Source organism: Pelodiscus sinensis, chromosome 4 (genome assembly GCF_052426305.1).
Source record: "Pelodiscus sinensis isolate ZL-2025 chromosome 4, ASM5242630v1, whole genome shotgun sequence".
NCBI lineage: Eukaryota > Metazoa > Chordata > Testudines > Trionychidae > Pelodiscus > Pelodiscus sinensis.
The window spans coordinates 13,312,800-13,328,260 of NC_143055.1; the positions used below are offsets into that span (position 1 = coordinate 13,312,800).

Consider the following 15,461-nt stretch of genomic DNA (forward strand, 5'->3'; position numbering starts at 1 on the left):
TTTACGTACTGTACTTTGGAAAGTAGTTCATTTTTATTGGGTCTCCAAATTACAACACAATTATTGAAGGAAAAAAGTCATTACAGCAATTGGTATTATGTTCCTTTAGGATTTTTTTTCTCGAGGGAAAGGACAGATATGGGCTAATAATAATTGCATAAAATCTTAGTCAGATAATGACTCATGTTCATTAGGCACTTTGAAGATACATCTGAAAGAATGTTTCCATATGGATCCAAAGAGCGTACACAGGATTCTAAGTTAGTCTATATACCCTGTAGAATTTGACAGCCAGACCCTTTCTATATTTTTAAAGCATTCAGAATTTGATCAAGAATACTATTCCTGCTACAGAATTCTATCGTTTGGATTATGTGTTGTACGGGGATGTTATAATCCCCTATCAAGTTCATTAGGACTTTCCTAGGAACGGAAACTAGCAGAAAGCTTAACCATCATCAAGGCAGCCCTGTCTTTCATAGGCAACCCAGTAATTGCATATTCAGGGTCTGATGAACTCCATCTACGTCTGTCTGCGCTTGGCCATGGCTTCTATTCGGGCTCTTAGGGTTTTTGCCCAGTCGTCTTCTCGCGTCAGGGTGGTGGACCTGGTCTCCATCGCTTTTAAAGCTTGTATCTCGGGTGGAACTTCAGGAACAAGCTTGGCTCTGAGCACGGCATCCTGGAACTTCGCTGCCGAGGCGGGTGCTAAGCAGCACCTGGGTCTGCTGTGGAAGAGAGAGACATAGGATGTAAGAGCACCATTATCAGTGGTTCTGGGGCCAGTCGGGTGTAGCCCCAACCCAAACAAAAAGGCCCCTCAGGGAGAGGCAGAGCCACTGAGCTTGGGATTTCTGAGGACGATGAAAAAGAAAACAGGAGGGGGTGGTGTCAGAGATTAGGAAGGAGGGAGCCAGGTGGGGGACACTGAGCAGAGAACTCCAGGCAGCACTCACAGCTCCTCAAAAGTGTGTAAGGAGTCCACGGACACAGCCCAGAGGAACTCTGCCCAGAGGCGAGATCTGCAAAGGGACCAGAAATAGGCCCCTCCATCTTCCTCCTCCTGCTGTGATGGATGGCCAGTTTGGCCAGTGCTAGGAGGAGGTTCACAAGGACTTCCCACAGCTTAGTGAGGCACGGAGGGGGGGTGAGTGGATCAGATGTGGGAAAAGTGCAGTCACAACCTCAGTGTGAAGCTCTGGTGGAGCTAGAAGAGAGATTTGAGGCACCCACTCTGAGGTGAGCCAGAGTCTCCCTCATGCTGCAGAAGAGGCAGGGGTCAGTGGACCTATATCACCAGCCTATATCCCCGCAGAGCCGTGGGACCAGAATGGAGTACAGGCTTGCCCTGGGGTTCCCCAGCTTCTACCACAGGGTATCAGAGTGGAACATGAAGGTGAAGAAGTAAATAACATGGAGCATGAGCAGGTACAGATGTTCCCTGGATGCGTTTCAGAGTCAGACCGGCTGGATGGCAGTTAGCCAACAAGTCTGAGTTTTAGCAACATACACACAAGTGGGCCACACCCTTGAGGACTCTATGGGTGTGTCTAGACTACAGGGTTTTGTCGACAAAAGTGGACTTTTGTTGACAAAACTATACCTGTGTCCACACTACCGCTGAGTTCTGTCGACATAACGTCGACAGAACTCAGCAGTTTTGTCGACGCTGGTAAACCTCATTTTACGAGGCATAACGCCTTCTGTCGACAGAAGGTGTTATTGCATGTAAACTGTCCTTTGCGTCTACACTATCATGTCGACAAAGCAGCTTGCTTTGTCGACAGAACTCAATGTAGTCTAGCGCTCTTTGTCAACAGAAGTTTTGTCGACAGTATCTGTCGACAAAACTTCTGTCGACAGAAGCCTGTAGTCTAGACGTACCCTATCTCAGGCAGGGCTTTGCAGTGTCATTGTCCTCAAGGGGGGCGTTTCCCTTTTGTGTGTACTGCTAAAAGGCCCATGGCACCTTGTGTTGAAGGAAGCTGAGCTGCTCTCTGATTCTCCCTCAGTGAACAGTGGGAGAACTTGTCCATTCTTCCAGGCACGAAGGGTAGGAGAGACACTGAGGACTATCAGCACTTGAGGGGTTTAGCTGCAGCCTCACTCCAACATGGGTGAGACACCAGCCTGAGTGACAGCAGCACCTGACCTTAGCGCATAATGGCCCCAGCCTGAAACATGTGTGTTACACCCGCCCTTAAAAACTGCCTACCATGGAACAATTAGAACCAAAGTTATCCTGCTGCCCATGACATCTGCATCGTCAGAGTCAACCAGGCTGCTCAAAGTACTGGAGACACTTGAACAAAGGCAGAATTCCAAAAGCTCCTACTACAAATTAGGGTCCTTTAAGAATTCTCCTACTAAGTGGCATAAATGCTGGCCTCATATGATTACCCGGGGTGTTGGAATCTGGCCATGCCTTAGGAGATTACCTGCTGAGGTGGCACTCCAATTGCCTATAGTGGCAATGAACAGCCACGGCTGAGTGGGGACATAACAGGTAGCAGTTCTCTTCCCAACAGCGCCTCATTGCTCGGACAATATCTTCATCAGACGCAGAACATGAGCGCAGGGCCTCAGCAAGCTGGAAATCCAGGAGAGGGAAAAAACAGAAACAGACCCCAACCATCATACACGAAAACCACAGTGGATTTTGCAAATAAATGTTAAATCGTTCAAAAATGTATGAAAAGTTCATTCTGTGATGTCACCGCTTGTATGTAAGTCCTGCTTATTTTTTAGGGTCTTGAATGCAAGAGAGACAGGTATGGCTGCTGGACACATTAATGTCATCACCAGGGTCAATCCAGCCTATCCAGGCTTTTTGCACACCCAGCTCCATCAGTTAATAGCTGCACTTTGTGGGGGACACAATGAAACTGATGCTGGTATTTGAGGATATCAGTCCCAAACCATCCAAAGCAGTGGCTCTCAACCAGGGGTACATGTTCCCATGACAATACGCTGAAGTCTTTCGGGGGTACATCAACTCACCTAGATATTTGCCTTCTGTTACAACAGGCTACATTAAAAAGCACTAACGAAGTCAGTACAAACTAAAACGCCACATAATGACTTGTTTACCCTGCTCTATATACGATACACTCAAGTGTAAATATGATATTTATATTCTATGTATTTTATAATTCTATGGTAAAATGAGAAAGTTGGCAGGTTTTCAGTAAGACTGTGCTGTGACGCTTTTGTGCTTTATGTCTGATTTTGTGAGCCAGTTGTTTTTAAGTGAGGTGAAACTTGGGGGTACGCAAGGCAACCCAGACTCCTGAAAAGGGTACAGCAGTCTGGAGAGGTGGAGAGCCACTGATCTAAAGAACCTCCAGACGTAAGTGATGCAGGCCCACTGATGGGAGGAGGGGCAAAGGGATCAATTGCCCTGGGGCCTAGCAATTCAAAAAGGCCCCGGGCTCCTGGCTGCTGCTGTAGCTACTGTGGCAGCAGTGGCAACTGGAGCCCTGGGCATTTTAAATTGCTGCCAGAGTGCCACGCGGCATGCAATGGGCAGCTCTGAGGGATGGAGGGGACACCACGGTCTGGATAGCACTGAGAGTTGAGTGCCCCGGCCCCGCTCCTTCCACCTGAGGCCTTGCCTCTTCTTGGAGCACGGAGCTGGGATCTCCTTCATAGGCCACATCTATACTTATGTGCTGGAGATCGATATTATGTCATTTGATTTAGCAGGTCTAGTTAAGACCCGCTAAATCGAATGCTGAGGGCACCTCCAGTCAGTGCTGGTACTCCTCGCAGTCGCAAGGAGTAAGAGAAGCCCAGAGGAGCATTTGTTCCCATCAACCTCCCATTGTGAAGACAGTGCCAAGCTCAGCTTAAGGTATGTCGACTCCAGCTATTTTATTTACGTAGTTGGAGTTGTGTACCGTACACCGACTTTCTGGGTCTAGTATAGACCTAGCCACACACCATGCGCAGGGGCTCTGTGAGGCTGTCAGCTCCCCTAATATGATGAGTGCAATAATTCATATCTTTCACTGTTTAACAAGGATTTTGCCAGTCTTTATTTTCCATGGAGATAACAAACATTGAAACCATTAGCTTACTTTTTATTTTTCTCCTTTTCGTATTTCTCCCAGTCTGATGCCCAATTCATCAGAGCTCTAATTTAAAAAGTTATACGTGCATATAGTCCCACAGACATCACTCACAAATTGAAAGTTACACACCTGATTAAAAGCTTTTGTTGGATCGGGGTGTTGGTTAATGAAATAAGATTGTTTTGATCCTATGTACAAATAATGCACCTGCTACTATACAGTGATTCTAGAACTGCAGGGAAAGGTTTAAATCCCAATAAAATTATTTACTTTCTAAAGAAAGGCCTGCCTACAGGCACCTACATTTTAGGTTTGAGATAACATGGCATGATCTCTTCAGTACACTTGCAACATTAATATTTATTCTAAAAACAGCTGATTTTGAAAAAATTGCACTGGGAAAGTATTTACTCTGCACACATGCAGGGACCTACCTTTCTGTGCAATTCTTCTGGCAGGGTGAGTCTTTTTGACGTGTAAAACTGTTCCATCAGAGTTTTAATCAGGCTGCCATCACAGTCGGAAAGAAGCCACAAGATCCTCTCCATATTGTACGGAGCCTATAAAAACACACACCACACATGAGCCTGCATTGACGGAGGATCTAATTCAGAAGCTGCAGCATCAGTGATCTCTAGTGGGACCCTTCATACTTAGGGCCTCCTGCATGCTCAGTGGGAATTGCAGATGCTCAGCTCCTTGCATATTTCAGCCAAAGTGGAAAAATCCAGCTACCTGGCTCCATCCAGGCTATTTGCAAGGTGCACCCAGACGTTTTGGAGTTTGCACAGGCCTGTACATTCCTGTTACTATTGGAATTGCTCCTCCTAAGAAACAAATCGCAGCTCATTTCACATGTGGAGGGACTGGAATGTCTACATAAGAATCTTTTCTGGTAGAGCTACAGTTTTTCAGCCTCCCCTTTTCTCCCTTACAGGACTCTGGCCACATTCAGTGAAAACAGTGCACAGTGCTCAGTGAATGAGTAGATGTTCACTATTTCACTTATTCCTTACCGCAGGTTGAATGTTCCTGATCCGGCACCCTTGGGACCTGACCAGTCTCGAACGAGGACGTTTGTCGGACCAGGGGAGGTCCCCTACCACCAGCCCCCGAGCTCGCCTCTGATCAGCACTTCCAGCTCTGCTTCCACCCCAGCCGGCCCCCTGACTCTGCCCCCTCTACTGCCAGACCCAGCCAGGTGACCCCAGGCAGGCTGCCTGTCCTGCTGCCCAGAGTCCTGGCGAGCTGCTGACTCTCCTCTTACTAGGCTCCAGGGGCTCTCTGGTCCAGGAACATGGGAGCTGGCCATGGACAAGGAGGAGATCCAGGAGGAGAGTAAGCCTGGGATGCTGCTCTACACTGGAGATCCAAGCAAAAAGGGTAAATTAGCTCTGGAGAGCACAGGAAGCTCTGTGGTAAACCAGAGATAGGAAGGTAGGGTAGGAGCTCTGAGAAACAGCAACAAGGTCTCAGAGCAAGCAGCCCTAGATTGCAGGACCCCTGGGCTAGAACCCAGAGGAGCAGGTGGGTCAGGACTCCCTTATCAGCCACTAACAAAGCGGCACAGGACCTACAGCTGGAAGAGAAGACTGCCTGAGGCAACATACAAACAGCTCGTCTGGTGGGATTGTGTTACCCCAGAACAGAGAAACGATGCAATGACCTGGCTACAGATCAGAAAGAAGTTGAGCAGAAAAACAGATGACTTGGCAAAGAGTAAGACCCAGGCTTTTTCATTGTGCTCTGGGACAAACAATGGGGACTTACTCCACTTCTCAGGTCCAATGGAGCACAGGGGAGAAGCTCGTCTGTACAGAAGACAGGGCTGCCTAGAAGATGGTCTGAGGCTGTGGAATGACCTATCAGGGACTATGGATCATCGCAACTTTCCTCACCTTCTCCGAATGCCAGTGGCACTTTCCAACCCACCACTGGTACTATCAACACAGATTGTAAGGGGTGCATATGCATAATGGTTCGGTAGAATCTTCAAACAACTATTTATTGTACTTTGTTTGACAATAAACCTGGCCCAGTCCTTATCTAATTTTGGGCTCTCTCAAAGTCTGCTGTGTTGACTACTTGTGAAAAGTCAACACAACACACAGGAGGAGCGCACACACCCACAAGCTGATGTAGAATAGCACATGCATAGCCACACACTTTTAGTAGATGTATCATTCAACACAGTACGTATGATCTCTCATTCTTAACTAGGGACCTACCTGAATATCCATTGCAGAAGCTAAGGTTGGCTTAACGCTCCCTGACATTGAGAAATCTCCATGCTGAATTGCTCTGTGGATAATGTCATTACTATTTACCACAGCGACCAGTTGGATTGGAAGGCCCATTTTCTGTGCGATATATCCAGCTAGGAAAGAAAAATTTAAAAATGCAGTAAATTATGTTCCATAATGCAGCTCAATGTTTAATATACAGGTATTGTCCAAAGATACTATATCTCCCATTATGCAACGCTCCATTTGAGCAGCCTCATTGCAAAAGAGACCACTACCTGGTTGGTGCTGCAGTCTTTGCCAACCCTCCCATTATATTAAGAGATGTAGTGAAGAAAGGGGCCCTTGGAAGATGTGTTTCATTCCAAATGGGATGTGATCTTTGTACTCTTGCCAACATGTTAATGCAGCTTTAGATAGGCACCCTTGAAATATCATGGATGTGACTTTTTCATCACTTCCTTGTATTGTTTTTCCAATAGACATGATTCCCCTAAAGTTAAAAAGCCAGAATGGTAAAGTTAGGAGAGAGTTGTTACTATGACTTACCCCCTCCCCACCTCACCTCATTAGGACAATGTTCATGAGCTAATGAATGTATAGACAGGCCAGATGAGTTACACTACTACGCATGGATTCGCATTTAATTTAGGAAAAAAAACAGATCCTCACTATTTTTTCTCCTCAGTATCCAACTCATTCTGTTCATGTGAATTGTTCATGTGCTCATGCCCATATTATCTACATATGGCACCATAGCAATGTTTATGATCATCTGTGTCTCATATGGCACTAAAAATGTGGTTGAGGCTTAAATATTAATAATCATGATCTATGTGATTCAAGAAAATAAAAATCCCAACCTCCCTCTTTATCTCAAGCTGCTTGTTGGTTTTCAAACGCAAAGAATGTCTTTTCCCCGCAACTAACCTGTGTCATTTCCTCCAGCCCCTGTTGGCACAATGATTTCCACAGTCGGCAGGGGAGTCACATCCATGGATGGAGTGCATTGAAAGTAAGCGTAGAAATAGTGAGCGATCTGCACCATAACTCTGGACCAGTTGAGTGAGTTCAAACTTATCAAATTGTGTTTTCTGGCAAAATTTGTATCATCAAACAATTCTTTGATCGACTCATCAATTTCATCGCTGTTTCCATGAGCTGCGGAAAAGAGGAAGGCACAATCAGGAGTATTAATTGAAATGTTGCTGAAATTGGTGACTTAGGTATAAAATATTTGTTTTCACCAACCAAACAGGATTTAAGATTGACAGGCTATTCTAGACGTTAAACTGGAGTTCAGTTCAGCCACCACACAGAGAGGTCCAACACCAATCTTTGGATCCAGACGCGGGTGCCAAATCTAAATGACTCAGAATGCCCTAGTTTTAAGAGTGTCTTGCTGTGGGTTTGTGCTTTGGGCCCATCTCTAGCTTATTCCAAGGTGAATGAACCAACAGCAGAGTTAGGAATTGAACTCATAACTTGTGACTCCCAGTTTTTTTCAGAGTACTACCTAGGCCAAAGGGAGTCATGAAAGATCCCTCTGAGAAGAAAACTCACCAGAACAAGTCAAATTATTTTCAAGGGAGAGGAAATACTGAGAAGCAAAGAGGATACATTACCCCTGAAGGGAGGTCACATTCTTTTGGTGCAAAACAACAGTCTTTGTAAATACCAGTCAGCCATTGGAGAAAAGCCTTATCTAGAGGCTTTTCTCCACTAGAATACCAGATCTCCATTAGAAATGGAGATCTGGTATTCCAACTAGCCTCCCATTACTCAGAGGCATGGGGTGCTGAAAAATAACTTTAGTGCTGACTAGGGAGATGAGGGAGGGGGAGGTTAATTCCTTATATTGGACCATCTGATGCTGGTGAGAGAGACAAGCTTTTGACCCACACAGAGCTTTTCTTTAGATCTGGGAAATCTACCCAGACCAGAAGGAAAGCTCTGTAGAAACTTGACAACTTTTCTCTCTCCCCAACAGAAGTTGGTCTAATAAAAGATATTACCTCACTTACCTTCTCTCTCTAATATCGTAAAAAACAAGTCTACAACAATACTGCATACAAGGCATGCTGGCTGATAGCCCAACACATTACTGCCACAGTGGGAGCAGCGTACAACACAATGCCCCGAGGTTTTTCTAGGACTAATGCTCAATTCACATTGGGATTGGCACTAACATCCACCCAGCAACAGTATAAAGTAGGTCACCCAAAGACATGCAAACCAATGAACACATGGACGTTCTCCTCGATCACCGTCGTCATTTGCAGCTCTTGTATCTGGCTGCAGAGATCTTTGGGTAACACCACACAGATGTCCATCCTGCTTTCCCCTCGCACGCTTTCAATTGCCGCGCTGCCGGTGTCTCCCGCAGTTCCTGTTGCATTTGAACATAATCAAGGAGAAACGTATTATATCTATTAATGAAAGGTTAATTGATGATGGAAAGCTCAGCCAAGTGTGTGTTCTCACACAGAAGAAGATTGCAGTCATCAATCTTAGTTAGTGCCAGGTACACGGCATTTAACACTGGAAAATGAGCCTAATGATATGTCTGCATCACAACCCACCACTGCCAGTGGCGCCTTTGGTGGTCTCAGCAGCAAGGAATGACTGGGAGCTGAAGCAATGAAGATGCTTCTTTAGGTCAAGGCAGGCACATTGGCCACCATGTTTTGGAGATAACCCTGGAAACTTACTAGTTATCAATCCAGTTCCACTCACTAACAGGAGAGTAAAGTCCATGTAATATATAGCCCAGTGCAGCAGACCCACATAAGGCCCTTTCGACCCTCTTGGTAGCCCCTGGACCAGGAAAAATGCCAAGTACATTGCTTGAATTGCATCTATCTGCTCAGCTGTAACCTACCTACGAGAATCGTGACGTGCTTCTTCCTCTTCTTCAGGAAGTACTGTAAAAACTGACCAGTGCAGGACAAGGACAAGTCCTTAAAGGCATAAGTGACCCCATGCCAGAGCTCCAAAACATTCAACCCGTTCTTCAGCCTGGCTAGATGCACAATGTTTTTGTGTCTGAACCGCTGGAAGGCCCTGTCAATCAGATCTAGAGGGAAGCAGTTGACGAGGACGGTTACAGTAGGTACCAGCAATAAATCTCCAACACACCAGCCGTATGACCATGGATTACCAAGCTCATCAGATTCTTTACTGAGGAACCCAAGACTCCAGTACCACAGAAATATAGAAGTGAGAGACAGATACACGATACATTGGCCTCTTACAAATTGCAGCCCAGGGGGAATTCTGCAATTAGTTCTTCAAATGCAACAACTGCTGAATTCTCCCTGGACATCAATTAAGACTCTGCTCCTCAGTGTAAATTGGCAGCTCCATGGACCTCAATAGAACTAGATTTATACCAGTTGAGGATCTGACCCAATCAGAACTATTTGAACAATTAAAATAAAGAACCAAGGCATGTTGTAATGAACCAGCTTGGGTGAATGGCTCCCACAGCCTTCCATTGGGTGCAGTGAGACTTTGGATCAATGCTATATTAAAATCGAACTGTATAAATGAAACACTGGAACGGTCTGTCAGAGGCCCTTTACGGCTGACAGGTAAGGAGATGCTGCTTTTACAGCAGAAGACTCCGAACTCCTTTCCTACTGTTGGGTAGAAATTTGAGCATCCATGGAGTGTAGAATAGAGCCAATCTTAAGCACCATTTGGTCACTGATGTACAGGGTTTCTTTACCGAAAACAGCACCTGGCTTCATGGGTCGTGCTTGTTTTATAATCCATTTTGCCAAGGGAAAATATAGAATCAGGAACTCCCGGCAGGAGGAGGAATCAAGCTGCCACATTTGCTTTTACACCCGTGTACAAATACCTGTTATTTAAAACAGTGTGGGGCCAATTCCGACTGGGTGCAACCCAAAGGCAGAGAAAAACCACACATGCAGCAAGAAAGGAAATTTCCTCCTCAATCCTGTCTCCTCTCAAAACCCATCTAGAGCTCCCTGGATCTTCTCTGATGAGAAGTCACCAAGGTGACAGAGCCTGCTGATCTTTTCCATGCTCACCCTCTGCTACAGCAAGGGCCCCGTATGATACCCTCCCATGCTCCTGGAAGGAGTTTTCTACATGGAACAGCAGTGTGGGCTGGGGCTGTTGTAGCCAGCATTAAGGTGTGCAGTACCACTGACTTTGCAACATTATACATGCTGGTATTTGCACCCACTGCCAGTAGAAATCTCCCTTCCTACAGCAAGCTTGGAAACTGCATTAGCCTTTTAAGAGAAACACATTTATAGACAGAGACAGGATTTTGTGCTGTGTTTGTTTAAAACAACTCTTCTGCCAGTCTTCAGAAGAGGAGCAGGTGTCCAACAATCTAGTGTGCCAACAAGATAAATCAAGTGGATGAAACAATTGGAGGAGAGGAAGGAGAGGGTAACATTAAAAGTAAACATTGATATTCTGATTTCTAAGGGCCTTCATAGGACCGCTGAGAATCAGGGTTATTAGACTGATGGATTAATATAGGCTTACAGTTCTCAACCTTTTTGTATTGGAGACCCTTTCACACAACTGACCTTTGAGTGCACCCTCCACTTATAAATTAAAAACATGTTTTATATTAAACATGATTTTAAGTGCTAAGTTTATATCCCATCGTTCAAAATGGATCTGCCTTTTCTCGTCACTTTTAAATTAAGACAAGCACATTTCAGTGAATTATTGTTATGAGCAGAAAGAGTTTAAAAAAATATTACTGGGTAATGTTGGGGTACAAAGAAACTTTGCCAATATTGCTTTTCACGACACTTTGTGCCCAATCACCATCCTTATTCCTGCACTGCTGCTGGCAACAGCATTGCCTTCACATCTGAACAGCTCACAGGGGATGGGTGTGACCCCCGCAGTTTGAGGATGTCTGTGGTAAAATAACAGTCTCATCTAAGATGCAAGTTGATGACACAATTGGAGGGGAGAAAGAGCAGAGTAACGTTAAAATACCTATGCAGATTCTGACCACTAAGGGCCTGTACAGGTCCAGTGAGGATCAGGGTTATTAGGATGATGGGTTAACACAAGGCAAGGTAATAGGCTCATCTAAGAGCTTTGCTACAAACAGACCAACCCCTACAGCAGGTTGCTTGCACTGCAGTCTGGTTTCCATTTACCATTCAGCTCTTTCCGTGGGATGAGTTCAGAGGAGATGAAGAGGGAACTCAGCTCTTTCACCAGCTCTGGATAGGAGAAGGTACTCCATGTTCGCAGGGTGTGATAGTCCAGGGTAGGAATTTCCTTGGGCACGTAAAGGCCACCATCCGGGGCATAGCCAGAAAAGAGGGCTCCTTCAAAGTCAACGCTTCCGGCTTCTCCTCGAGTGCTGATGTACCTCATGTTTCCAGCGTCGCTGCAAGAGACGTGACAGTAACACTAGGGTTCCCTGGGGAAACAGTCTGGGATAGCTCATGACAGATAGACAGACAGGTGTTTTGTGGATGCTGCTGTGCCCTTCAGTGATTGGTGTCATGGAAACATAGAAATGGACCAATTCACCAAGGCAGCTGGTACTGTGGCAGTTGTGACATTAGCTGACTGATTTATGACTGTGTAGATCATTGTCGCTACCACTGTTATGTATTTGCAACAAATCTGGTGCATAGGTTATCAAGAAAGGCGTCTTTGGAAAGGTTATGAGGTGCTTTAGGTTTCACATGAGAAAGGGTGACACTCATCCCTACTTCCCCCTCACACACACCCTCCTACCTGGCGTTGGTTTTTCCCACTTCTCCACCCAGCCTGAGGCTACGATGTGCTCTGACTGACCAGCCACCACCTGCCCACACTCACCTGCCAAAACCAAGTTATGCTGACTGACCAGCGGGTAGCAGAAAGTCCGGGACAAGTTACCTACTCAGGCTATGTCTAGACTGTAGGCTTCTTTCGGAGATCTTCCACAAAAACTTGTTCCGAAAGAGAGCGTCCACACTGCGAAAGCGCATCGAAAAAGCAATGCGCTGAATGGACGCTCTCTCACATGGAAGCTGTGATTACAATGGGCAGAATGGCCACCAGGGCACCTGTACTTTTTCCTTTTCTTGCTAAAGAACTCCCCCTCTTCCCATCCACACAAGCCTTTTTCCGAAAGAACTCTTGGAAAAAAGCTTCTTCCTCATAGAAAGAGGATTACCAACGCCAGAAAACCCCCTCTGTTCTTTCAATTTACTTTAGAAAGAACACGATTGCAGTACAGACATTACTACACTACAAAATTCGGTAGTGTAGACATACCCTCAGTCTCTAAGGTGCCACAGGACTACTGGATTGGTTGGTAATGTGGGCATGGGCAAACAGCATTTTTATATGGTTATGGCTAACTGTAAACATGTACCTATAGGAACAGAGAATAGGCCATACTTCCAGGATGAGGGACTCTATTCTGGGCAGCAGTGACTTGTGGGGTAGTGGTGGATAATCTCCTGAACAAGAGCTTCCAGGGTTACTCTGTGGCCAAAAGAGCTAATGCAATCCTGGGCTGCATACACAGTGACAGAGGAATCTCAAGCAGAAGTAGAGAGGCTACGGTACCTCTATATTTGGCACTGGTGTGACTGCTGCCAGAATACTGTGTCCAGTTCCATGCCCACAGTTCAAGAGGGATGCTGATCAATTGGAAAGTGTTCAGAAAGAGCCACAAGTATGATTAAAGGATCAAACACATGCCTTATCCAGGATAGAGTCCGAGCTCAAGCTATTTATTTTAACAAAGAGAAAATTAAGAGGTGGCTTGTCTGTAAGTACCTTCCTAGAGAACAAATCTTCAATCTAGGAGAGAAAGTTGTAACCCCACCTAATGGCTTATAGTTGAAGTTAGAAAAATTCCAACAGGAAATAAGGTATAAATTGTAAACAGTGAGATTCATGGTGAAATCTCCATCACTGACCAATTTTAAATCAAGATTGGATGTTTTTCTAAAAGCTCTCCTCTAAGAATTTGGGGGAAGTTCTAAAGCATGTTATACAGATGGGGAAACCGAGGCATAGAGCAGTTATGGGACTCGCCCAAAGTCAGACAACAAACTAGTGACAGAGTCAGGGCTAAAACCCAGTTTTCCTGGAGCCCATTCCTCTTCCTTAACCACAAGACAATCCTTCCTCTCATTCTAGCTTCTTTTTCTTCCACCAGTTTATATAGGTTTGTCTTCACATTCCTGTATGTTGGGGAGGATGAACTGGGACCTTTACTGGCCTGCAGCTGGTCACATTTACAGTATTAGTGCTCAGTTCAGTAATTCAATTAGTAATTCAATTTTCTTTAATGCAAAGCTATTTATTTGAAAGAATCACAAACAGGCAGCAAAAAAGTTTTACAGTGCCTCTTTCTAATACGCCTCACTTCCCCATGCATAAACCCTGAGTAACTATGTTGGCCCTACACAGTATCTTGATTAGCAAACAAATCAGATATAGCTACCAGTCCTAGATGAAGGCCTTTGTTTCTTCTCTTCCTCTCAAGCACTTGGTCAGTTAAATATCCCCCGGAGCAGATTGTTGGCTACCCTGAAGCCCTCTGGCTCACAGGTCCCACAAGTCCTTCGTAGCAGGTTGTTGACTACACTGGCTCCTTCATTTTAGACCGTCACAGGCCTCTTCAGATGTATACTGGGGTGGGAACTGACCATATGCTATTCCCCAATATTTATTACTTCTTTTTCAGAGGCGTCACATGTCCCTAAAATATGCTATGCTGGCATTACATAATCTGTTTTGTCTAATGAATACTTTTGGACTGGGCGCTAAAGACAGACTGAAGGCCACCTGCTGTTTAGTCTCTCATCAATCATTCACTCAGTAATCAATTGCTCTTGGAGGTAGCTCTTGTGAGGTGCTACAGAGTCAGTTCCAGGTCAACCAGTGCTGAATTCATCATCTGTATGTTGTTTTTAGGTTTGTCAATTAATCACCATTAACTCAGGTGATTAACTCAAAAAATTAATTGTGATTAATCCCAGTGTTAATCTCACCATAAAAAAATTGAAAATTATTGAATATTTTTAGATTTTTTCCCCTTCATTTGCAAATATTCTGATTTCAATTGGAACGGAGAATACAAAGTGTACAGTGCTCACTCTCTGATTGATATTTGATCTGTAAAAATGACAAACAAAAGAAAGGGTAATTCACCTCATACAAGTACTTTAGTTCCGTCTATATCTTGAAAGCGCAACTTACAAATGTAGATTTTTTTTGGTTACATAACTGCACTTCAAAACAAAGGTATGTGAACTTTAGAGTGTACATGTCTCTTCAGTCCTAATTCTCGGTCAACCAATCAGAAAGATAAAGAAGTTTGTTTATATTTATGGGAGATAATGCTGCCTACTTCTTATTTACAATGGTCACCTGAAAATGAGAACAGACATATGCATGGAACTTTTGTAGCCAGCCGTGCAAAGTATTTACATGCCAGATGTGCTCAACATTCATATGTCCCTTCATACTTTCGCCATCATACCAGAGAACATGCTTCTATGATGATGACACTCATTAAAAAATAATGTGTTAATTAAATTGGTGAATGAATTCCTTGGGGGAGAATTGTATGTCTCATGCTCTGTTTTACCCATATTTTGCCATATGTTTCCTGTAATAGCAGTCTTGGATGATGACCAAGTATATGTTGTTTGTTTTAAGAACACTTTCATGGCAGATTTGACAAAGCACAAAGAAGGTATCAATGTGAGACTTATAAAGATAGCTACTGCCGTCAAACCCAGGTTTAAGAATCTGATGTGCCTTCCAAAATCTGAGAGGATCGAGGTGTGGAAGATGCTTTCAGAAGTCTCAAAGGAGCAACAGTCCAATGTCAAAACTACGGAACCCAAACCACCGCTAACAAGGAAATCAACCTTCTGCTAGAGGCATCTGATTCAGATGATGAAGATGAACACATTTGTCCACACTATATTGGATTGTTATCGAGAAGAACCCGGCATCAGCACAGATGCATTTTCTCTGGAATGGTGGTTGAAGCATGAATGAACATATGAATCTTTAGCACATCTGGCATATAAATATCTTGCAACACTGGTGTGACATCAAATGATTAAAATATGACCAGGTATATCATTGCCATTTGACCAGGTAGATCATATAC

General features: G+C 44.6%; 1 protein-coding gene across 2 annotated transcripts; it reads right to left on the reverse strand.

Annotated features, from left to right (window-relative positions):
- On the reverse strand, positions 1-14,279 carry LOC102448678 (threonine synthase-like 2). Of its 2 annotated transcripts, XM_025185651.3 has the most exons (10): positions 13,779-14,279; positions 12,893-13,055; positions 11,479-11,714; positions 9,198-9,392; positions 8,553-8,705; positions 7,247-7,477; positions 6,302-6,450; positions 4,508-4,633; positions 2,439-2,590; positions 1-728 (listed from the first exon to the last, which is right to left on the reverse strand). In XM_025185651.3, the coding sequence occupies exons 3-10, from the start codon at positions 11,699-11,701 to the stop codon at positions 524-526; spliced, it is 1,434 nt and encodes a 477-aa protein (XP_025041436.3). In that variant the 5' UTR covers positions 11,702-11,714; positions 12,893-13,055; positions 13,779-14,279; the 3' UTR covers positions 1-523. The 2 variants fall into 2 exon arrangements, with proteins under 2 accessions (XP_025041436.3, XP_006111672.3); XM_006111610.5 differs by lacking the exon at positions 12,893-13,055 and having other exon boundaries at positions 2-728; positions 13,779-14,261.
- Between the last annotated feature and the right edge of the window lie 1,182 nt (positions 14,280-15,461).